Source organism: Lissotriton helveticus, chromosome 1_1 (assembly GCF_964261635.1).
Source record: "Lissotriton helveticus chromosome 1_1, aLisHel1.1, whole genome shotgun sequence".
In the NCBI taxonomy this organism is placed as follows: Eukaryota; Metazoa; Chordata; class Amphibia; order Caudata; family Salamandridae; genus Lissotriton; species Lissotriton helveticus.
Window position 1 is genome coordinate 762,143,992 of NC_136057.1, and position 24,928 is coordinate 762,168,919.

A 24,928-nucleotide genomic window follows, 5' to 3' on the forward strand; every position below is an offset into this window, starting at 1 on the left:
ACTCTAATTGTGTTTGCTCTTAAGTAAGTATGATGGAAGAGTTTGTTCCTAATAGCTCATCCTATGGAGGAATCTACAACTTTACCAAATGCAAATCTGCGAGTGGAATCTCACAGTGGAGATACATTTGATAAAATCACCATAAATAAACATCAGTCTGGCTTGCATTTTCACATACATTCCAGCCCTACTGGCTTAGCCAACGCTGACAGGAATGCTTATTTTGTGTTTCAGCAGCAGTCCACTAACAGCAGAGAGGGTGCTGTGCACACTGAATCTTATCTGTGGCATAGTCATTGAAAATTTTTGATAGGAACACAAAATTGTAAAGAAACCCATTAGAGGAAAGGTGTTTTCGCATCCCTGCCAATTTATATGTTTTCTTCAAAGTAGACTGAAGTGTCTTGCAGTGAAAAAGAAATAACAGAAATGGATTGATGTTTATATACAATGCATATACAGGTTAACGAATTGAATGTGACAAAAAGAGTGAGGATAAAGTGTAATTTCCAGATGTAAATAATCCCTTATGCATTCCAATGGAAGCACTTCTTAGGAGGTAGAAGGAGGAACACAAACAGCCAAAGGCATGGCATCCAGACTAAAATACTACTCTGAGCTCATCCAAAATGCGATTGGCTATGTCTCAATGAAATGGCCAGTGGATTCCCCGAAGCAGCCAGGGTCGCACTACAGCCTGCTGCCTCCTTTACTTTTTTCTAAAGCGTCATTTAGAGAAATGTAAGGTTTAGTTTAGGCAGAGAATGGTGGGTGACTCTTTTAATGAAAAACAACTCCACAGCTGTCTTTGGATATTACCCTTTCCTTACTACTACATATGACTGCCTTATTACCAACTTGTTGGAATACATGGCCAAGCAGAGAACGTTGAACCAAGGAAAGGATTCCTGTTGTTCTTAAAGCTAACTTAAAGTATGAAGCACTGTCTCTTTCAGAGTTCATACCTGATGGACTCCTTAAGGCAGCAAAGAAACTTTAAACAACTCATCTATGTTTCTGTAATCAGTATAATCCAGTATTGATTCCAGGCTCCAGGGGGGTTGGGCATGGGAACCTATTGTTCTTGGCAGAAAAGACCAAATACAGCAAACAAGCAGATTGGTTTATGAAAGATTCTTAAGAACTTATAAGCAGGCAAACAGCAGTTTCAGTTCTGAAGAGGACCTCGAAAATTTAAAAACGCACTACACTTATTTAAGAATAAGTTCAATGTTTTTGAATACCTGATTTCAGGATAGTAGACCGGCATACAGTGAATCACGTCTTAGCATATAGTCTTAGCATATATATTAGAAGAAATATGTTGTATTGGCCTGCAGTCTTCACCAGAAATTAAATGCCTAATTGCAGATTGTAAACACATGAGTTTACATATCTTGATGTCCCAACTGAGGGGAGATTGTGGGGAAAGAGGCAGGCAAACAACGGTTGTGATTTACTGCTGTCGAGAATGGCCTGCCCAGCTAAATAATGTAAAATATATCCTACTTTAATATTGCTATTTACAGTGTGCTTTTTAATATCTTTCAGTCATCACAAAAACAGAGACCTGTATGGAGAGAGCATATAGGCTATGTTGGGAGTTTAAAGTGATTTGGAGCCTCCATAAGCAAGGGATGCCTTTGCAGATCTGAGGACAAAAACATGTTTGCATGATGCATAAAAGAGTACAATGATAAAGAGTGGCCATTGCAGGGTTGATGTTTGGTAGTGGTTTGTAAATGATAAAAAGCGCAACTAGAGGTTGGAGATGCCAGCACCACCTGACTGGCCACCATTGTTGACTCTGAGGAGGAAAATGGCGAGTACAGAGTGTGAGGCAGAGTAGTAGTTTGAGATAACACCTTTGGGGAAACAACCATCACAATGTAGTCACTACAAAGCACTACCTTTACAACGCAGCTATGACAACCCAACTGCCTTTACATTCCATGCTATTACAACGCCTACCATTACAACGCATGCCATCACAACGCATTATAAGGTAATTAATGTAGTTTTTTGTTTTGTTTTAGGGTGGGTATGGTTTTGGGATACATGTGAATAGTATTTTTAACCCCTACACTACCCAACACTTACCCTACTGTTGCACTCACTGGAGTGGGAATAGTAATTTTTACCACTACACTATCCAACACTTACCCCGCTGTTGCCCTAAAAGTATTATGCGTTATAATGATATGGGTTTTAATGGTATGCGTTGTAATGGTAGTTTTTAAAAATGCGTTGTAATGGCATGCATTGTAAAATCATGCAATATAATGGTAGTTGCGATGTAAAACCGCATTGTAAAGTCATGCGTTGTAATTGTTTGCGTTGTAACGTCATATATACCATCTGTGCAACCATGTTCAGAAATACAACCCTCACATTGCAAATAATTTACAGATTTGGCACTAGCACGTGTGAGACACTTTGAAATAAAATTCAAATCAGGAATAAATATACTAGATGAATAACATTGGTTGTGACTATCTACTATCATCTATCTTTACAGAGTTCTGCTACTGGAAGCACCCCTCTCTCCCCAAGACAGCAAGGTGCAACACCGTTGCATGGTAGGTGCAGAAATCCAGGCCAGCACATGCCACCCAACAAGGCTGTGACAAGCTTCAGTGGAGATCATCTCAGGCGGGGCGTCTTTCGACTTTCAATCATATGCAGCATGGGAAAAGCGGCCGGTGGAGAAGGGTGGGGGCAATCCTGTGACGGGCGTTTGTGAATAAAAAGAACAGCCCAGTGGAGGAAGGGGGGGGGGAGTAACCGGGCAACGTGATGGCTCCACTGGTTGCTCCTGGGTTCAAACAGCGTCCTGGCAGATGAAACGAGGGGAGGGGCAGTGGCAGCAGTATGACAATTCCGCTGAACACTCGTGGGTGTGAAAATCACCCTGGCAGATGAAGTAGCAGAAACACCCAGAAGAATAAACCATCCCACAATGAAAAAAACGAACAAAAAGGTACTACTTGTTTATTTCCATCACTGCTTCAAGCTCTTAGGTGCAGAAAATTCTACACATCCGCACAATGCCGGGCAAAATCCAAAGGCTGCAGAGGAATGCCTCAAAGCCTCTTTCTGTATGTTTATACTGTGCTATGTGTAGTGGAGACATCAGGGTCTTTCCAGACAGCTAAACCTCTCTGTAACATAACCACAAGAATTGCAGAAGGGCTGAAAAATAAGAACAAACATGCTGAATTAAACCTTACCTAAATAGCATTTCAGGCTCCTTAAAAGCCGTTATAGAAGCTTTAATTTTATCTCATAAAAAGTGTCATGGGCACAAGAAAGATGTCAAAAGTCAAAACAGGTTATCCACTGGAGTCACAAAGATTATTTGAACCTCTAGCAAAATAAAATCTTTTCCAAAGTCTACATATAAGCAACTGGCATATTGTTCTTTCTGTAGGCAGGGGCGGCTCTAGGCTCATGGTGGCCCTGGGCAGGGAGCATAGGTAGGGGGCCCCAGAAGAGGGGCCAGTGAAGAGGGAGGAGTCAGGGTGTTTGGAAGTGGAACAGAGCCGGAGTCCGCCAAATCCCTGCCAGGGGCCGCCACGCAAATATGTATCCATCCTCAGAGGATTATTATATTAAGGATATATATTGGCGTGGTGGCCCCTGGGAATTGGTGGCCCTGTGCAGGTGCACAGCTTGCAGATGCCTAAGGCTGCCCCTGCTTTAGGGACCACTGTCCTGGATGGATGGGTGTTATTGTTAACCACGTGCTAGGGACACCTCTCTTCGTACTATTTGTAACCACTTTGTTCCCAAAGGAACCACAGGCACAACAACTAGGCTGGGTATCTAAGTCCTTAAGAGACTGGGTCTGGATTATTAGGGTGGTTGAATTTAGACACAATTGTGTATGTGTGTAATATGTAATACTAGGGTGTTTCCCTGAGTGAAAATTTAATGTGAGGTATTCCCTTGTCTACTGTAGGGACGCGAGACACTATCTCAATCTATTGTTGAAACAGTTTCTAAAATTATAAGACATATGGCCTTGTGCAGCACATGCAGCCATAGAGCTCATCAAGTTTCACAGTTTCTGGAAGATATTTTCTGCGCGGTCCAAGTCTACATTGAACTAAAGTGATGCGGATCGAGTAAGCGTAAGAAATGCAGGAATGACGTAGCATAGTAGAAGCACAATAATCAGTATTGCCACAAGATTGCGCTCTCGCTGTAAAAAATGCACACACCATCTAAAATGGATATTCATTTCTAATGCAAATGTCAAATTTAAATACTGAGACATCAAATTATCATCCCCTGTAAAAAGACTGCCTAGTTCACTATTTAAAGTCTTTTTCAACTGGTGTAGTATTTCTTATTTTACTGCTGATTTTAAGTTTTGTAAAAAATGTTTTGCACCTCTACCCTAACTTAATATCATGGGATAGAGTTGTCAAAACGTTATTTTAATATTCATGATGAACCTTCGGCCGTTAAAGGCCATGTAGCTTTTCACTGGTACACAGATGAGTTAACATAACTCGAATCAATCAAGGTAAGACGGTGGGAATTTATGTAAAGGAAAGTTATAAAAGAGGAAACAGAAGAGGGCAAATACTTTCTTTTTACCTCTCACAATTTAAAACCAAACAGTAACAGAGATACATTTAAACATAAGGAAATACTGGTGTTAAACTACTTTAGGTCCACAGACACTATTTTAAACAATACATATGTACTATACCATGTAATAGTTGGTTTAGGCGAGCCGAAGTATTTACAATCCAGCAAAGCCGGACTGTTTGCAATGACCTGGTACACCATGCGGGGAGCAGTAAGAATCCGGGGCGGCTCCGCTAAATAGAAAAAACAAAGAACCGTTGCTTAACATCTAGCATGTTCAAAACTCTATTGTTTCTTAATTTGATTAAAACTTGGTTGAAGTATATCTACAGGACCATGGAGGGAAGAATCAACAGAAAGAAATTAAGTTAACTTCAAAGGGAAATACATCATTCGGGGAGAAAATATGCCATAGATCTCACCTAAAACATTCACAAAGGCATTGGCTAACAAATATCCAAATTCATTGGAGGCGTTGCACTGGAAAACAGCACTAGATTGCTCCTGTATGTTTGTAAACATAATTGTATCCCCATCTACACTCCGACTGGGATCTGCAGGTGCAACTGAAAATGTAAAATTGAAAAAATTATTAATGGTATTTGAACATAATCATATCTACAAATGCAAAATAAATTTGTTTTCAACACTACTTGACTTTATGCCAGTGAATACAATCTCTGGTGAATATAATCTTCTACCTGACCAGCAATGCACTAGTAGGGAGACCTTTTTCTGTAACTTCTACAATTCCAGAATGTGTTTTGATGAATTGCTCTGGGGGTCCAATATTATACCTGGTGCCAACCTTTGTGTGTGGGGACTCCCTGTCCTATCCCCACGTCTGGTTCTAAACTGCCTGGGGTGACAAAAGACATGGCGGGTCTGGTGTCCACGTCCTTTGTGCATACAGGAGGCAAAGCCTTTTGAAGAGTAAGTGGGGCTGAGAAGAGCTCCTCCTAATTATCCTGCCAGGATGGCCCATACTGCCCACACCTAATCCCCCTTAGTGTCACTGTCAGAAAGGAATACACAAATCCCAAACACAAAGCCATTCATGGTCATGTCACTCAGCATATTGGCAGAAGGCATAAATGGTTGGGGCAAAAAAATACCAACTTTCTAATCAATCAATTAATCAGGACACTTCTAAAGCGCACTACATTCCCGTGAGGGTCTCAAGGCGTTGGGGGGAGGGTGCTGCTACTGATCCAAGAACCAGGTCTTGAGGAGTCTTCTGAAGGCCTAGAGGTCTTGGGTCTGCCGTAGGTTGGTGGGGAGGGTGTTCCAGGTCTTGGCGGCGAGGTGGGCGAAGGATCTGCCACCGGCGGTCGTTCTTCGGATGCGAGGGACTCTGGAGAGGGCAGTGCTGACGGAGCGGAGGTGGCGAGATGGGGTGTAGAAGTTGAGTCGTCTGTTGAGGTATGCTGGGCCGGTGTTGTGCAGAGCTTTGTGTGCATGGATGAGGAGCTTGAAGGTTATCCTCTTGCTGATGGGGAGCCAGTGCAGGTTTCTCAGGTGGGGTGTGATGTGACTGCGGTGGGGGATGTCGGGGATCAGATGTGCCGAGGCGTTCAGGATGCGTTGCAGTCGTCTGAGGAGTTTGGCCGATGTTCCTGCGTAGAGGGCGTTTCCATAGTCCAATCTGCTGGTGACGAGGGCCTGGGTGACTGTTTTTCTAGTTTCAATGGGGATCCATTTGAAGAGCAAGAGGAGGGTGTTGAAGCAGGATGAGGAGACGGCATTGACCTGCTTAGTCATGGAGATGGTGGAGTCGAGGATGGTCCCTAGGTTGCGTGCGAGGTCGGTGGGTGTTGGAGCTGTTCCCAGTGCGTTCGGCCACCAGAAGTCGTCCCAGGCCGAAGGGGTGGGTCCGAGGATGAGGACCTCCGTCTTGTCTGATTTCAGTTTCAGCCGGCTGTTCTTCATCCATTCGGCGGCAGCCTTCATTCCTTCGTGGCGGTTGGTCTTTGCGGTGGGAGGGTCTTTGGTGAGGGAGAGGATCTGCTGGGTGTCGTCGGCATAGGAGATGATGTTGAGGTCGTGCTATCTGGCGACGTGGGCGAGGGGTGCCATGTAAATGTTGAAAAACGTTGGGCTGAGGGAAGAGCCTGGGGTACGCCGCAGATGATCTCGGTGGCTTAAGAGTGGAAGGGGGGGAGGCGGATGCTCTGAGTTCTGCCAGGGAGGAAGGAGGTGGTCCAGTCCAGGGTCTTCTCTTGGATCCCGGCGTCGTGGAGGCGTGTTCGTAGTGTGTGGTGGCAGACCTTGTTGAAGGCGGCTGACAGGTCCAAGAAGATGAGGGCCGCTGTTTCTCCGTTGTCAAGCAGGGTCCTGATGCAATCGGTGGCGGCAATGAGGGCGGTTTCGGTGCTGTGATTGCTGCGGATCCCGGACTGGGATGGGTCCAGGATGCCGTTTTCCTCGAGGTAACGGGTCAGTTGTTTGTTGACGATTTTCTTGGTGATCTTCGCCACGAACGGAAGCAGGGAGATGGGTGGGAAGTTTTTCAGGTCCTTGGGGTCCGCCTTGGGTTTCTTGAGTAAGGCGTTGATTTCGGCGTGCTTCCAGCTTTCCGGGAAGGTTGCTGTCTTGAAGGAGATGTTGATTATTTTCCGGAGTTGAGGTGCGATGGCTGTGCCGACCCTGTTGAAGATGTGGTGAGGGCATGGGTCTAGCGGGGATTCAGAGAGGATGGTGTTCATGATCTCGCTGGTGTCTTTGTCGCTGATCTTGGTCCAGGAGAGCAGGCGGTTGGTGCGGGTGGTGGACGTGGGGGCGGTAGGTGTTGGGGGCATCGCGTGTTGAAGCTGTCGTGGATGTCGGCGATCTTGCGGTGGAAGAAGGTGGCCAGTGAGTCGCACAGGTCTTGTGAACGCAGGATGTCGTTATTGTTGGAGCTGGGGTTGGAGAGTGCCTTCACGATGTTGAAGAGCTTTTTGCTGTTGTGTACGTAACTGCCCTCTTGGCAGTTCTGATGAGTTGATGGTGTCTGTGAGTGGCGTTCTTGAGGGCTGCGCGGCTGTCCGGAGTACGTTTGCGGAGCCAGTTCTTATTCAATTTTCGGCATGTTTGTTTGGAGGCTTGGAGGTCTTCGGTGAACCAGGTAGCCTTCTTGCTGGTGTGGCTGTTGGAGGGTGCCTTGAGTGGGGCGAGGTTGTCGCCGCAGTTATTGATCCATTGACTGAAGATGCGGGCGGCGGTGTCTGGATCGGTGGGCTCAGCGGGTAGGCTCCGGGCGAGGGTGGTGGTTAGCTGGTCTTTGGTGACCTTGCGCCAGCGGCGTCGAGGCATCTGTTGGGTACGGTGGTGCCTAGTGGGCTTCCTGAAGGTGAAGTGGATGCAGTGGTGGTCGGTCCAGTGGGGTTCCATGGTGTGGGTGAAGGCGACGTGGGGGCTTGCTGTGAAGATGGGGTCAAGCGTGTGGCCGGCGGCGTGGGTGGGTGTTGTCACGAGCTGTCTGAGTCCGAGGTTGGCTAGGTTGTCGATCAGGGTGGTGGAGTTGATGTCGTTGTTGTTCTCGAGGTGGAAGTTCAGGTCCCCGAGGAGGATGTAGTCCGTGGAGGCGAGGGCGTGTGTGCTGATGAGGTCGGCGATGGAGTCGCTGAACTGTGGTCGTGGTTCGGGGGGGTCTTTAGACAAGGGTTCCTCTGAGGGTAGTGTTCGTGTCGGTGTAATTCTGGAAGTGCATGTGTTCAGCAGTGCTGAGGGTGTCATCTGTGTTGGTCGAGACTCTGAGGGTGTTCCTGTGGACGATGGCGATTCCTCCTCCAGTGCCTTTGGTGCGGTCCTTGCGGGTGATCTTGTAGCCTTCCGGGATGGCTATGGCGATGTCAGGTGCCAAGGAGGGGTTCAGCCAGGTCTCTGTCAGGAAGGCGATGTCTGGGGAGGTAGAGTCGAGGAGGTCCCAGAGTTTGACGGTGTGTTTGCAGGTAGATCGCGTGTTGAGGAGGATGCATCTGAGGTAGTTGGCTTCTTTTGTTGGTGGTTTGGTGGGCCGAATGCTGGTGAAGCAGCACGTCCGGCAGGTGAAGGGTCCGTGGGTGCACTTCAGGGTGGCTTGGTAGCATGTGTGTTCTCGTCTGGGGTTGAGTACGTGGAGGGTGCTGGCATCATAGCGGAGTCGGGCAATGTGGGGGCCAGGGGTTCTGGCGCTGGGCGCAGTCCTGGCCCGGACGGCGCAGACGGGCTTGCCTTCAGCATGCCCGTGGCACGCCCACTGCCCACGTCCGCTGCGCACCTCCGCTGCGTGGCCGCCATATATGGGGTTGGTGGGGGGGAGGAGCAGCTGGGAGCCGGGGAGGCCAATGGAGGGCAACGGGGGCGGGGCCACAGGTGACGCAGCGGCGGGAGCTGGGGACGGGAGGGGGTGGCGAGGGAGTACAGAAGGCAAGAAGGGGGGGCAGTGGGGGCCAAAACGGGGTCAGCTGAGGGCACAATAGCAGTAAGAGTCCAAATGACGACTACAGCAAAAATAACGAGAAGCAATAGCACAGAGAAAAAGCAGAAATGAAAGAGACCAGGTGACGAGTACAGCAAAAATAACGAGAAGCAATAGCACGGAGCAAAAGGAGAAATGAAAGAGACCAGGTGACGGGTACAGCAAAAATAGCGAGAAGCAATAGCACAGAGCAAAAGCAGAAATGAAAGACCAAATGACGAGCAGGTCCTACAGCGGGTCTCGAACCCTGGCAACAGCGGCAGAGGCAGGCTGGGAGCACTGGCGCGATCAGGTGGAGCTGCGCGGGGAGTGGAGCAACCTGCTTGGAGGCAGGGTTAGGTCCCGCAGGGAGTGGAGGAACCTGCCTGGAGGCAGGGTTAGGTTAGGTTAGGTTCTAAAAATATTTATGTAAAAATGGGTGACACAATATACCCTTGTGGGCTTGGGTGAATACGTTTCGGGTAATAATGCCTACAAGCGATGTGTTTAGACGTATATTTAGGTAAAGATCTCTGATTACTCACTAGACGTCTAATCCTGACATCAAGACGCCAATTTAAGGCACAATTGTCTACATTATTTAAAGAAGATAAATAAATCAATGAAACCGGGTGCATTTCTTAATTCATTATATTTCACTCATAGAAAGATGATTTCTTTAGGGGGTCTGAATAAAAAGGTACTTCAACAGCATTGATAACAGAACTGAAAAAATCTTTAACAGCTAAGCTTTGCTAGTTATCAATGCACGAAAATCCGCTTCCAATAGTATACAGTTTGGAGACTGTCCTAGACATAGGAACAAAATCTCACAGACAACCTTAACAAACTAAAAGGAAAATGAGTTAGGGCATCGACATTTCGGTCTCTTCTGAGGCAAGTCTAAGAGACCATCATCAGGACAAGATGCTTCATGTGAAGATCCAAGACCTCTTGAGACAAGAGTCAAATCAAGTCTAAAGAGGGAAATCTAGCAGTTAAGTAGCGGAATATTTACGCTGGGTGATTGTGGCGTCTTGCAGCAAAACCTCCTCACTCCAGGCAGGTCTTCTTCTGTGACGGGCAGAAAAATGTTGGCATCAACTGCTGTAATGGGGTGGTGAATTCTAAGACGTTTTTGACACCCCTTTTAGGATGCTCCAGAGATTGGAGCAACTGGTTTTAGTCCTACACTGTGCAATACAATTAATAAAGGATATACCCAGAGGCAGTTTTAATCTTTTTAAACTTGGGTCCTTTCATTCACCAGGACCTATATTATTCTGAGCTCCCTTTCCCAATGAAGGTTGTTTTGGGTTAAGGTTGAGACCATCAGGTTAGTATCATCTTAACCTGGCAGGGAAGACTGGCCAATGATGATGCATCTATGAAATAGGGGGAGAAGGAGGAATAAGAGACTAGGTCGTCCTCCGAAGTCTTAGTACATGCGTAGGAGTCCAAATTATTGGATTCCGAGACCTAGCTCAGGTGTAGGAAACTGAACTAGTAGATCAGTGTAACCTTACAAGAAAGAAACATTTCTTTCTAGTGTCCCCTCACTCACCGGGGTTGCCCCACGGTGACATGCTTCATCATTGGGGCCATCCCAGTTCTCTACGAAAAGGGGCGTGCTACGACTCACGAACTACGCAGGAGCACTTACAAATGAAAGACTGTGGTGCGAAAAAGGTGGTGGAGTGGATGTGGGTGAATTAAAAATACCGTGCTTAGTGGGCCTCAACAAATTTATTATGCTCCTAGGCAGGTATATTAAAAGTGGGGTGAATATCACTGTAGACCAACCTTTAATGAGGATAGGTTCAGTGAAAATGAAATGGTCAACATGTTTCATGCTACCCCTAGCATTTCTTCAGGACCATGCCGGGACCAGCCCTGCATTTGCCACTCCTATGTCCCCGGTTAGGGAGTAATACATTAAGATAATACACTTATTAAAGGCATGCATTCACAATGGAGATACATACGTTTGTAACGAATTTCGATGTTAGTATTGTGCTAAAAAATACTTCATGGTCTCTCAGGGGGATCGATTCCACCTATTGGACTCACTGTTCCGAAATGGTGAAAGTGCTCGGTAATACCTAATAGTCGCCTCCGCGGGAAGATGCGGTCCCGGACGGTGCACTCGGGCACCGCAGAAGGACGACAGGTCCAAGGAGGATCCAGACCGGCAATTCCGATCTTTTTCTCTGCCAAGTGACCCAAGGAGGCTTTACAGACCACTAGCCTGTTAAAGCAAGAGGGAATTCCCCTCTAACATATAACGCACCTTAGGGAGTGCGACACATTTATAAATAAACAACACAATCACCTTAATTTAGTATTTTATTATTTACTTGCACCTTTTTCACATACTCTATGGTCCTGAGGAAAGCCAGTGTCAAAGGCCTGGCTGAAACATGCAGACCACACAGGAAGCAGGAGGTCATAATCCGCACTCCAGCACGTCCGACTGCCTTTTAGTTGCTAACAGGGGCCCAGTGATTAAAGTTTATCTATTTACCCTCGGGTTCTGGGACCCACTGTATAGCTTTTAAACCTTCACTTACTCACTCATCACACCGCACACTCAGCAATTATACCAGCTCCGCAGTATTTCTGGCGTTGAAGCACACCCGGGACACATTCGGTGTCACTGTGGTGGGCCCGATGATGAAGCATGCCACCAACTAGGTTGGTGGGTGAGGGCTTCATGAACAAACCAAATGGTTTACTAGCACACGTACCTAATTGAGTCTTCCTCTCACTACCTAGCTAGTCCTTATTGATATCTACATATAATCCTGGGGATCCGGACTAGCTTACCTAGTCCTCTCTCTCTCCTTTGATTTGGCGTATATATAATTTAAACAGGCAGTTAATGAAGAACCAAAATGGAAGCACCCGCATCAATACAGGTGAAAAATTGTGAGGTCCAGCAATTACTACACAATCTCCAATCCAGCCTCAACACGATTGATAAAAAAACGGACACTTTAAGCACTAGAATGGATACTATTGCCACTAAGATAGATAAACATGAAGGCTGCATCACAGAAGTGGAACTCGCATATCAGCAGTGGAAGACACACAGCAGGCCGAAAATGAGAAACTGCTACACATGGACCAAGTCTTGAAAATAATTAAAGCTAAAAATAAAGACCTAGAAGCCAGGTCAAGGTGCAATAACTTGCACATATTAGGAGTGGCTGAGTCGACAAATACTACACTGTTTCCTACTCATCCTTTGCAAGGGGAGTATCCATCCACATCAAACGTGGAACACCATTCAATCCTGTTCACACGCTAGCTGACTCTGAAGGGAGATTATTAATTCTGGGGGGGGGTTGCTGGGACTGCAGCCCTTGATACTAGTGAACACATACAGCCCCACTACGGATAACCCTGACTTCTAAAATACACTCTTGGGACATATTCAAACAGACAACACTGGTCCAGTAATATGAGGCAGGGATTTTAACACAACAATGGACCCACAACAATATAGATAGCACTATTTAGCTAGATGACATATTAACTCTGCAACGGTTCCTAAAAACATTTTAGTTGAAGGTCAGTTGAATGATATCTGGTGACAAAGAAATCTGGGCCTCCAACAAGGCACATATTACTTAGGGACACACCATGTTGTAAAGGCTGGACTTCTGGCTTGTCTCAAACGATGTTAGTACGTTGACAGAGGAGATGATGCACTTTGCCCGACATTATCTGGTCACTCGCCAGTATTGCTCCAATTCCAGCCTCCGTGGCACCCCTGGTACACCCAGATATGGCATCTCTCACCTAGGATACTTCTGGAGCAAATGTTGTGTGAGGATATCCACACAATGATTGGGCATTATTTCCTGGTAAATGTGGGGTCAGTGCACACATGCACCCCTATGGCAGACTTTTAAGGCAGTGTTGAGGGGTGAATGCAGCTTGAAGCAACACAGAGTACTTTAAACACTGCATGTTTACCTAACAAAATTGGAATCTGAAATCAAACAGCTAGACGGTAGGGTTATTAGCGCTGAAGCCCAGGAAGTCAGGGAAGACTTACATAAAAAGGTCCCAAAACATAACAAGACTGCAGAGAGAAGCTAACTGTTGTGGTTCCGTCCACTCAGCCCATGCACCGCAGGAACAAAGTGAAGTATGCACCAATCCCCTCTTCCTGCCCATATGACACCTCACAGACACACACAACTATAAGGATGCCAATGAACCTGAAAAGAGGGTGGTATTAAGGTGACACCAAGTCTTCCACCCTTGTTGTAGATAAAAAGACACTGCTCCCATCTCCTCGCCTCCGCACCTATGTACACAGACAGAAGGGAATACAATTCACCAAAAGCATGATAATCAAAGTACTCCCTGACCCCCACTAGCAATGAACATGTCCTGCCACCACAATCACCACAGCCAGCTTACCTATGGAAAATGCAGGCTTTGCCTCGATGAGACACCGGACAGCAGCTGATATTGAGTCCAATTCAACTCCAGGGACTCAGTAAAAAGACTTGAAATATTGTATTGTGTCACCCATTCAAAAGACGATAATATAAGGGGAAAAAGGAAAAAATGCCCGTAAAAGCAGGAGCACACCAGAAAAAACCCCTTTAGAAGTGGTTTATGTAAGGGCAGATGAACGAACCCCAGCCAAGGAAAAGGATAAATAATCGGCTCTCGGCACTCGCGGAATGACCCGAAAAAGGGTCACTTCCGCATAAGGAGGTGGTGCGGTACAAAATAGAGGACACGTCACGAAGCCGAAGCCCCGCGATGACTCACGTGACCTCCGGATTCACCGCAAGCACAACAACCCACTCCCGAGTGCGGAGGTCGTTAGGAGCCCCTAACCGAATTGACCTCCGGCAACGAGTGCCGAAAAACGGACTGGGACAACGGAACAAGGGACAAGGGAAAACTCCCTAACTAACTAAGAGGGGCAAAAAGCAAGAAGGGAAGGGGAGGAAAACGGGACTAAGAAAAGGGGCAAAAATACTCCAAGGGGAGTCACTAAATCCAGTCCTCACGAGCCCGTGAGGACAACTTGCCAAACAGCCAAGGAGTAAGCAAATTCTGCACACAACAGCCAGGAACCAGGAACCTACACAGGAAGCAATTACTAGCAGGGAAATAAAGGTAGGACAGGCTTTTAACCACTTCCTAGACAATCATGTGATGGCAGGCCATGAACACCAAAAAAGGACTACCCCGGCCCCGCATCCTAACACTAACTACCTGGTTGATTATGCTAGAGCACGAATATACTGTGAGTGAAAGGGACATGGGAAAGCATTAGCCACTGCTGTAAGAAATCCATGGGCTGCTTCTGCAGTGACTCAAATGCACAACTTGGCAGACGGGCTACGATAAGCTCTCAATGACGATGAAGGGTTTTCATGGACTACTTAATGGCACTGTACACTTCCCACAAGCACTATGCCCCAAGTAGGATAGCAACATACTTTGATAATGTCACACTGGCCTGGCTAAGTGACACCCAGAGACAATTCCTGGCATGCCACAAAACGTTGGGAGAAATCACTGAGGCTATTTAAGAACTGTCAAAAAATTAAAGCTCCATGCTCCGATGGCCTCCCTGGTAAAATATATCAAATGTACATTGATCTGTTAGCACCTTCACTACACTCAGTTTATGAGGAAGCCATGGAGAAGGATGAACTATTCCACTCAATGCACGAAGCCATAATTATAACTTGCTTAAACCTAATATACCTGATACTGACTGCAAATCTTATAGAGTGCTGTCGCTGATAATGTGCAACACAAAATACTAGCTTAAATGCTCACAAACCGCCTTTTACCCTTGCTACCACACCTGGCCCTTCTCAGCCAGTCAGGATTTGAGCTGAGAAGATAAACCAAGCATAACCTGGGAACACTGTTTTCCCTATGTTGCCAAAAAGTTACAGAAACAGATGCTGCTGCAATTTTCCTTGATGCTACTACAGCATTTGATTCCCTTGAATGGGATTCTTACTGACAACCCTAGTATGTATGGGACTACCCTGCTCCGTCCTACAACTGATTAAAGTACTTTGTACTAAACCAATAGTGAGACTATACTTGAATGGACAAGTTTTTGGTGCGTATTATGAGTAACATGGGCACCCGACAGGGCTGTCCATTGTCATCCATACTTATTAGGTCTCGCTGAGCCAGCGCATGCGCTGTCCTGCAAGAAATTTAGTGAGTGGCTTTTAAAAGTGCCACCACAGGCTTTTCCTGGCCTCAAGCTTGCGTGCACGTGCACGTGCACGTGCGCAGCCGCCATGTGGGTTTCTGTCAAGGCTCATTAAGCCTTGCGTGTCTCTCTCCGTGCTCCAATTCCCTACCACTCCCCCACCACAGATCACATCACTCTGCTGGCCTCCACTCCCCCTGCCTCTCTACAATAAAATGTTCGCTCGAGCAGAACCGGCTTAGGAAGCAAAACTTGAATAAAAATTTGACAGGAACTAGGCACAACAGGCAAATGTGCGCTCCTTCATAAGAAGCCAGCTCTATCACAATCACCAAAGACAATACAATACCCCTTTGGCACACATTAATACACCAGGCCTCGGCAGAGGGTGGGTCTCTCCGATCTTCCAATTACTTTAAAATACTGCCTTCATCTTACAGCTATGTTTTCTGAACATGTTTCATTAAGGTCCTCCAAAAGAAATAGGCAGGACCCTACAGACAAAATGAATTGCATAGTGCATGAATTATTACTGGTGTGGACCATGCCTCCCTCTCTCTCGCTCACTCTCACTCACTTCATCACCACCTCAATTGGACCTGAAAAAAATCTGTGTGTGCCTACAGAAAGGCTCTAACCATGAACTAACAGCCTTTGCCTATTATAGAAATAATTAATTAATTAATAATGGGAAGCATAGTACTTCTATTTAGTCCTGTACAACAACTTCACTAAAACACATTTTTACAGTAAAAGATCTCTTATTAGAGTTAAGTAAAAAGCGTTAGCTATGAAATTGTGCACCATGTTTTCAGATTCTCATAGAGACATTGGAAAGCATATAAAAACTGCACATGACCACCTGAACGAATAATTCTCACTGGTAAATACATGCTGGGTTCGTGTATGCATTTTCCATGTCAGTATCACTCTCGGAATGGTGGTGTGAATTTTTTTCTTTTAAAGCGTACTCCGTGTTTATTTGTATTCAGAGCGCTGATACGCAATGCTGTATGAGTGGAGGTGGGCATTTAAGATGACCTCAGAGGACTGTAACAGAGTGCTGGTTTTGGCGTTCCAAACAACTGAAAGGTTCAGAGTTGCACATTATTGACACTGCAGAACCAAATCGAGCCCGGCGTTGCTAATCACCTGACATTTGTCACTTGGGGCTTCAAAATACCAGGAAATTCACAGAGAGGAAATGTGGGCCCGATATTCAATAACACAGCTTTGACAGCATTAACAGTGCAGCATTTACAGAGCATTAACAGTGCTCATCCACACCTCAATCTTCGAGAGAATGTTTAGTGATTCCCAGGATTTACCAATTGCATTGGGAGCGTCCATATCTGTAGTACACACTAACTGTCCCTTTAAGAGGGATTTAAAGACTGAGATATTAGGTCAAGACTTAGTGGGTTCAATCATTCTACTATTCTGCCCACTGTGCTTAATTTGTAAAAAAACAAAAACAGTTGCAGAATCTTTTTCTATGAGCTGGTCGACCAAGCTATAAATAACGTCAAGTTATATTCTGTTAGCTCCACTTATCCCAAATTGTGTTTCTGTCTGGGTTCCTTAGGTCCCACTGTGGCAAGACTAATGTTAACAGGCATTGGCATAGCCAATAGGTCTCGCTTTTGGGACCTTATAAGTATTTAGTTATGCAGCATAATATCCTTGGTGCAACACCATCAACTGTTGCATGGCTAAACACTTATAAGGTCCCGAAGGCGAGACCTATTGGCTATGCCAATGCTTGTTGCTATAGTGTTGTCACTCCTTGAAAATACCCTTCACCAAAAATCTAGCTAATACTCTCTGAGATTTGGTAACAGACCTCTATTGATCTCGCTATACAAAAATGATATAACTTTGTATGAAAGGAATCCACAATAATGACTCCCTCTACTTCTAAGAAAATTCCTCCACTTAGGAGAGTGGTCAGGTCTTTCCATCAATTGGGAGAAGTCAATTATACTTCCCCTTACACCTTGCACAGGCAAATTTGAGCTGGAGTATCCGCTAACTTACACGTACTGTCCCATTAAACATTTGGGCATATAGATTAGTCTAGAAAATGAGGAAATCCGACTACTAAATTTTGGAAGAGCCATTTCTAAGCTGGATGACAAATAACTGGTTGGCTAAAATTGCCTCTATCGCGGGACGAATTGGCTTATTAAAAATGGTAGTACTGCTGAGGTCCTCTTCTACTTTGTAAATATACCCATCACACTGGCCAACCACTTTTATAAAACTCTCACCTCATTAATAGTTCACCTCACTTCGAGGGGCAAACAACCACAAACAGCCTGGGCCACCCTAACACTGCCATATGATAGAGGATGATTTGCTATACCAGATATGGACATTTATTTATGTAATGCTCAAGCTCACTATTACTGGCTAAAAACCCCTAAATACTTGGCCCACATTGCCGCTGAAATGGATGCAGCTTACACAACACCTCTGAACATAATATTATGGAAACAAATAAATCACCACACGAGTGAGAGAAACACAGTGCAGAATGCATGCATAGGATAAAAAAAGGAAAAAGACAACCTTCCCTCTCCTCTATTCCCCATCTGCCCCTTTCATTGTTTAGTGTAACAATGGAACCCAAAGAGTGTACCCAACTTTGCTAGCTTAATGTAATAAAATGGGGATACCTCTACAAAGATAAACAATTTATTGCAATGGATACATTTGCCTCACAACATCCTACGCTATAGGAATATTATCCACTCAATAGACTTAAAATAACTAGTAAGAAACTCACCCCAGAATTTCCAGACTAACCCGATTAATCTGGCCCACTTGCGCTGTTAGCTGCTGCCAACAGTCCGAAAAAACAAATTTCATCAATATATAGTGCTATACAGAAATCCCGTCCTAGGAGCTCATGCCCTGCTAGATCTGCTGGGAAAAAGACCTGAACCAACAGATATCGGCAGAGGTGTGGGTGTAATGTTGTGCGCATATGGGAAAAATCCTCCCGGGTAGCAGACTGCACCTAATACATTTCCGATGTCTCCACCGTCTCTACTATACTCTTTTAAATTACACAATTGGCACCTGAGGGACACAACCAACTGCAAAAGTTGTGGGAGGCAGACTTTATTCACCGTGCGTGACAATTTTTGATGATCCACAATTTCTGGACTCAGACCATGCGCTCTTTGCAGGATATGATTGGAACTAGGATTCAACCGTCCTCACTCATCGTATTATTGGGATGGGTTTAGAGAATTCCCCACACAGACTTCAAATTTGGAGCTCTTGCCTTAACAATGGCTAAGAGATTAGTGGCTAAACATTGTGGCAGCGGAAGAGCTCTGACTAAAGAACTCATGGATGCAAGAACTCAGGTATTGCAGTGAGCAGACGGAACTATATAACACGTTGATGCCTAAGCCTTCTAGGCCACGTGACATGTGGATACTATTTCAGAACATTTTGATTACATCCAGAAATAAATCTGTATACTAAACAACTAAGTGAGGTTAGAGTGGGAGAAGTGTGGCTCACTGGTTAGAGGAGGTAGACCTGGAAGCAGAGGTCAGCCCGGGACCAGGGTTCAATTCCCGGCTCGGCGGGGTCTTGAGTCCTAAAAGGTCCATGGACTCGACAATTCTCGCTCCGGTGCCTACTCGATTCACGGGTTCACACTCTGCGACTCTGGGCAATAGCTTGCTTAATCTCCACAACGGCCCCTCGCGGCGGGATGCCTGGCTTTCACCTTGCGGATACCCTGCCGGGGTTATCTCACAGGGGAATACCAGGACGGGTTCCCTAAGCAAGCGCTTAGAAACCGCTTGGTGATTTGCGCTATATAAATTCCTGTACATTTACATTTACATTTACATAAGTGACCACAGATAATGTCAATATTGATTCGACTCATACTGGGGAGTGGGGTAATGCTAATCCTTGTGCTATTCAGTAGCAAGTACAATGAAGTGGTTGGGACGATTTGTTGTAATGCTACTGCCTATCTGTATTGTGCTGAACCGTATCGATGATGTATTTTGTAGCACTGTTAAGTAAATCAAAATTCTAATAAAAAATATATATGTATATCAGTTCTGTGCTTAAGACTCTCATCTGATAGCACCACTGAGCATAAGCACAGACGCTCATCACTGAAGCTGGGATGTCAAAGTTCTTAAATATGGGCCTCCAGAAGCAGAGATCATCTATATCACCAATCGCAATAGGTTAGCGCAAGTACAATAACGGCCTACAGCAGTTCTGAGAATTGTGTGACTTGCATGAATGCCACTCTGTTTTTGTACCCAGAATGCCATGCAAACCTCAACGTTTGACTAAACAAACACACTTCTTATAAAATTGTGTGACTGAAAGTTCTAAATTTGTAGGTTTAACAAAATTCCAATTAACCAGTGTTCCACCCTTTCCTTCAATAAAAATGGAGCCCACTTGTATGGCTGGGCCTATCACACATGACATGATAGACCCCAAAGCACAATGTTTAGACATCACATTTTCACCACGGAAATTGATCCATTTTGGTGATGTGATTAGTGGCTGTATTTTTGCTTGGTCAACACCCTAGTAAACCTTCTAAACCTAGACATTTCTGAAAACTAGACACTTGTGAGAGTCTAGACTGGTGTGACTTGGGTGGATCCTATGATGATTTCACCTACAATGGCCAGCTACACTCCAACCTTGACAAAACTCAGAATTTTCCTCTAATTTTTTTTAATGGAAAGTTCCAGATTCTGTGGCGATCCACACAACTTCCTACTATCCAGCATTCCAATAATTATCCTCATAAAATGGATCTACACTTGTGTCACTGGGCCTATCACCCACAGCAGGAATAGCGGGAAATGTGGAGATATGAAGTCAATGTGGTCTCCTTCACATGGTCCCTTATTTAGTCCGTTACTGACACAGGCAGTAGGATCTAATGACAGTTGATGCAGTGCAGGAAGTGTAGTGATCAGATAATTAGGCAATGCAGTGAGGGTTTAGCTTCAGATGTAATGTATTTTTGAAGGAAAATCTGAGCCAACAATACAAGTATCAAAACCATTTCCAATGCAGATAAGTCTGGGTCTGATAATATGGGGAAAAATAGCAGACATCATTGTTTCTAGTAGCAATTCTGGAGTCTGGAGATGAAAGGATGCTAAGACAATATTTTAAATAGGGAAGATATTTGTTACTCATATTACTCATACTCATATTAACGCTACATCTTCCCATAACATTAGAGGGTGAATATTATAATGTGGAGCGGAAAACATGTTCATATACTGATTAAACTCCTATCTTGCCCATTAATGTCGCAAACGTAATCAGTGCCTTTATCTTTTTTATGTTTTTCATTTTTATGTTGCAAAAGGATTGACAGAGATTCTTCATTTCTATGACAGGGTTTTTCCTTAGCAGGTCTCTAGTCATTATTCTGACTTACATTTTATTGGGACTCCATTTGTGGACCAGGTAATTGTAGGTTTTGGAATTCCATCAGCTCTACATATAAGTGTCCCAGTATCGCCAGGTGACAGTACAAGATTTCGTGGTGCTGTTAACCAATACGGTGCCGCTATACATTAGAAATGGAAAACAATCAAAATATATATTATGAGAATATATTCAAACCACACCAGAACAGCATTTAGAAATACAATGAATCAAATATTTGTGGATGTTATGTTATACATTTCATAATTTATTCTGTGTGAAAATGGAGCAGCCCACTATGTGAAACACAGTCTAGAGTACAGAAGAGTCAATTAAGGAGGGTATAATTATTGATTTTCCATGAGGATGAGGAATATTTTCCATTAATTTAAGACAAATGTATAGGTTTATTACCCAATTTATTTACAACAATGGCCTTTCATTGCCATGATGATATCTACTGTCAGATGACTTTGGCAAAACAGGATGCAGGATGAGGTATTCATCGCAGACATGTCTACTTCCCTATGTAGTAGGTTAACCAACATTTATACATACTCATACCAGTATCAGCAATAGCAATAAAAACTCATCTGATTGGACTCTGAATTGGAAGCAGCTGTTAATGTCCACAACTATCAGGGTTGGCGCTGTAGATTAACACATTTATCTTAATGCAGCAGACGGTTTGACTTTTGGCACTTCACATTAGTATACTAAAGTTGTACCACCACTCTCTAAGGAGAAGTGGTGAGCATTACCACGAAGAGCTTCTGCTGCTTTCTTTCCCTTGTTTCACAGTAAATTCTACTGCTGAAATGAGAAATGTAAATGCCTCCTGCAGAAAGTGCCCACATGATGGCTTCCTCAAACCGCTGATATGAAGAAATCCATCAATTTTGTTTCTTTCGCCGTTTCTGCTGTTTATTCGAACTTCTGGATTTTTTTTACTCTGCAGTGGGCTGAAGTGTTCAGAGCAGTCCCTCCCAAAAGTGTTCTGTGTTATTTTTGGGTCCTCACAGTTTTTCTCCTCCTTTAGCCTATCCTGACCCTGCAAGGGTACTGGGCTGAGAGTCATTTTAAATTATTATTAACTTACACCTTAGAGATCAGTACTATTAGTATAGGGAAAACTGTCCTAGGGCAGGGGTAAGTTATCCCTTTCAGCAGCTTGAATAGTCTTGAGACAATATGCCAGTCTTTGCTGCATGTCTATTATAGAAAATGTTACGTTACTTAATAATTCCATTCAATCAATCATTCAGATTTGTAGGCGTAACACCCCAAGTGGTATCTGGGCACTGAGGATGCTGTGTCTCAGTCGAACAGCCATGTGTTGAGTCTCTTTCTGAAGTTCGAAAGGTAGGGTGTTGTTCAGAGGTGCTGGGGCAGGCCGTTCCAAGTATTGGCGGCAATGTAGGAGAAGGAACGGCCCCCACTACGGCTGCAATGGGAAATAGCATTTAGAGCGCTGTTGTTAAAACACAGGTAGGTAACAACGCGGTCGTTACAATGACTGCGTTATCACACATGGCTTTACATCGCAAGCCATTTCTACGACTTGCGCTAGGTGGTATGCAACACCAGTGAATGCGTTGGATTTTAAGTCCAACACATTCCCTGGAGTAGGAATAGTAATTTATACTATTCCTAAATCCAGCGTGCCATCTAGTGCAAGTCGTAAAAACGAATTGCGATGTAAAGAAACGCGTTGTAACAACGCGGTCATGGCAACAACCGCGTTCTAACCTACTGCGTGGTATTTGCTGGCGTAGTAACGTCATACATTCCGCTGCAACAAATGTGGGGGGTGGGCGAATGAGGAGGAACGCAAGAGGGTTGATGGAAATTCAGTTGATGGTTGATGTAGGATGGTCCTTGATTGTGGAGGGATTTGCAGGCATGTGTGAGGATCTTGAACTGACATTTCTTCTGCATGGGGAGCCAGTGGGGTTGGGGGTGATGTGGGATTGTTTGGGAAGGTCCAAGATGAGTTTGTCTGTCGTGTTCTGTATGGTCTGAAGTTATCTGAGGAGCCGGGTGGAGATGCCAGAATGAAGGGTGTTGCCATAGTCGAGGCGACTGGTAACGGACTGACTTTCTGGTGTTGATTGGGACCCATCTGAAGATTCTGGGGAGCATAATAGAGTGTGGAATCAGGAGAAGGAGGCGAATGCATTGACTTGTTATTTTATGGTCAGTTGACTGTTGAGGATGATCCCTATGATGCATGCATGATCTGTAGGTGTGGGGGTTGATCCAAGTTTAACTGGCCACCAGCTGTGGTCCCGGGCAGAGGTGTTGTTCTTGTAGATCAGTACTTATGTCTTGGAGTTCAGTCTGAGACAGTTTCTCATCCAGTTGGCTACGCTGGTCATGGCACTGGAGAAGTCGGTTTTGGCGTTGGTGGGGTCATCAAGAAGCGAGAGGATGAGTTGAGTGTCGTCTGCGTAGGAGATTATATTGAGGCTGTGGTCATGATGTCTTTTGCAAGGCGAGTCATGTAGGTGTTGAATAGGGTGGTGGGGCTGAGTGATGATCCTTGGGGTACGTCGCTGATGATACCCTTTGGTGCGGAGGTGAAGGGAGGCAGCCGGATTCTCTGACTGCGTCCTGTAAGGAAGGAGGTGATCCACTTGAGGTCATCTTGCTGTATGCCAATGTTGTAGAACCTGTTGATGAGGGTGTTGTGGGAGACGGTGTTGAATGCTGCAGAGAGGCCGAGGAGGATAAGGGCAACAGTTTCTCTGCGGTCCAGGAGAGTTCTGATGTCGTCTGTGGCAGCAAACAGTATGGTCCCAATGCTGTGGTCGGCATTGAATTGTGAGGTGTCCAGTAGGTGGTTTTGTTTCAGGAAAACGTAAGATGTTGGTTGATGGCTTTTTCAAGAACTTTGGCTGAAGCGGCGAGCATGTAGATCAGTCGGTCGGTGGAGAGTTTCTTGAGGAGGGTCTGACTTCCGTGTGTTTCCATCTGTCTGGAAAGGTTGCTGTGTTGCTAGAGGTGTTGAGGGTGCTAGTGAGTTCTGTGTTGGTTGTGTTCATTGCTGAGATTGAAGTGGTGGTGGGGGCTGGGGTCCTTGGGTGCCCCAAAGTGGATGGAAGACATGATGGCTGTGGTGGTCTGGGTAGTAAGTGGAGACCAGTTGGAGACCATTTGGCTTGAGTTTGCTGGTCGGTTGAGGCTGTTGAGGCTGAGGGTGGTAGGTTGGGGGTTGAAATTTTTGTAAATGGTGGCAATCTTGCTGTGGGAGTAGTCTGAGAGGGTGTCTCGGAGTTCTTGAGAGGGGTGGATGGGGTTTTCTATGGCTGTAAGGGTAGAGAATTTCTTGACTATAGTGCAAGGGTGCCTGTGTTGGCACTATGCAGCTAAATTTAACGCCAACACAGGGGGAAACGCAGGGCTGCACCATACTCTTGTGAATGTGGTGCAGCCCTCTGTTTCTAAAGTGACGGACCGTGTTGTTAGACTTCTTGGCTAAACGACGTACTTTGCCACTTTCTTTGTGAATATGCCCCCTAGACTAAAACGGATCAAACCATTTTGTCAAAGTCTGGGAGTTAGGCACTTTTGGGAAGCACTGAGGATATGTAACACAGATGCTACTCCTTTCGTCGTAGATGCTGTGTCTACATTTCTTCAAGTATCTTGATCTATAAGAATGAATTTGCTTAAAACTTTGAATGCTCTGCACCCTTTGCACTAATGTTTGCACAAGTAATATCCATTTTTCTTATTTTCGTTACATGATGGCCTGTCCAGGCAGTATTTTAATAATGTTTTACTAATTTCAACATACTCTGTTCGAAAGGTTGTATTTTATCTCAGTATGTAAATCTGTTGTTTATGTGTGCAGTGTTGATGGATTTCTAAGTATCCGAAGTAACAATAAATTAAATGAGATTTAAATGAAGTAAAAGTAGGATTGTTGGAATAGGAACATTTTTCACTGGGTTTTTACCATTCAATAAAGGTATGCCTTATTCCTTTACAACCCACGTGTTGGCCCCCTGGCCTCACTTTACTTCAGGCTTTGCTTGGAACAACAGAAGGAAGAGGACTCTCCTTGTATGTTTTCAAAATGATTTCTACTATCTTCCCGGGGTGCATTAGAAGAATATGTTCATCCATTCAAGTTAGATCGAACAGGAATTTGTCAGTTCGATCATTCGACTCAACATAAACACGTGGCAGTAAAAAGCCTTCTTTGCCTAGTCAGAGATTTCCCATAAGATAGTCACCATGACAAA

General features: G+C 45.0%; 1 protein-coding gene across 13 annotated transcripts in view; it reads right to left on the bottom strand.

The window, feature by feature from the left end:
* NRCAM (neuronal cell adhesion molecule) overlaps positions 1-24,928 on the bottom strand; it is a 219,790-nt gene that overhangs the window by 148,334 nt on the left and 46,528 nt on the right. For all 13 annotated transcript variants that reach the window (XM_078674305.1, XM_078674316.1, XM_078674310.1 and 10 more), the window contains 3 exons: positions 20,689-20,820; positions 5,022-5,165; positions 4,721-4,832 (listed from right to left, as the gene is read on the bottom strand). In XM_078674305.1, the coding sequence (XP_078530431.1) occupies positions 4,721-4,832; positions 5,022-5,165; positions 20,689-20,820 (388 nt within the window). The remainder of the gene's footprint in view (positions 1-4,720; positions 4,833-5,021; positions 5,166-20,688; positions 20,821-24,928) is intronic.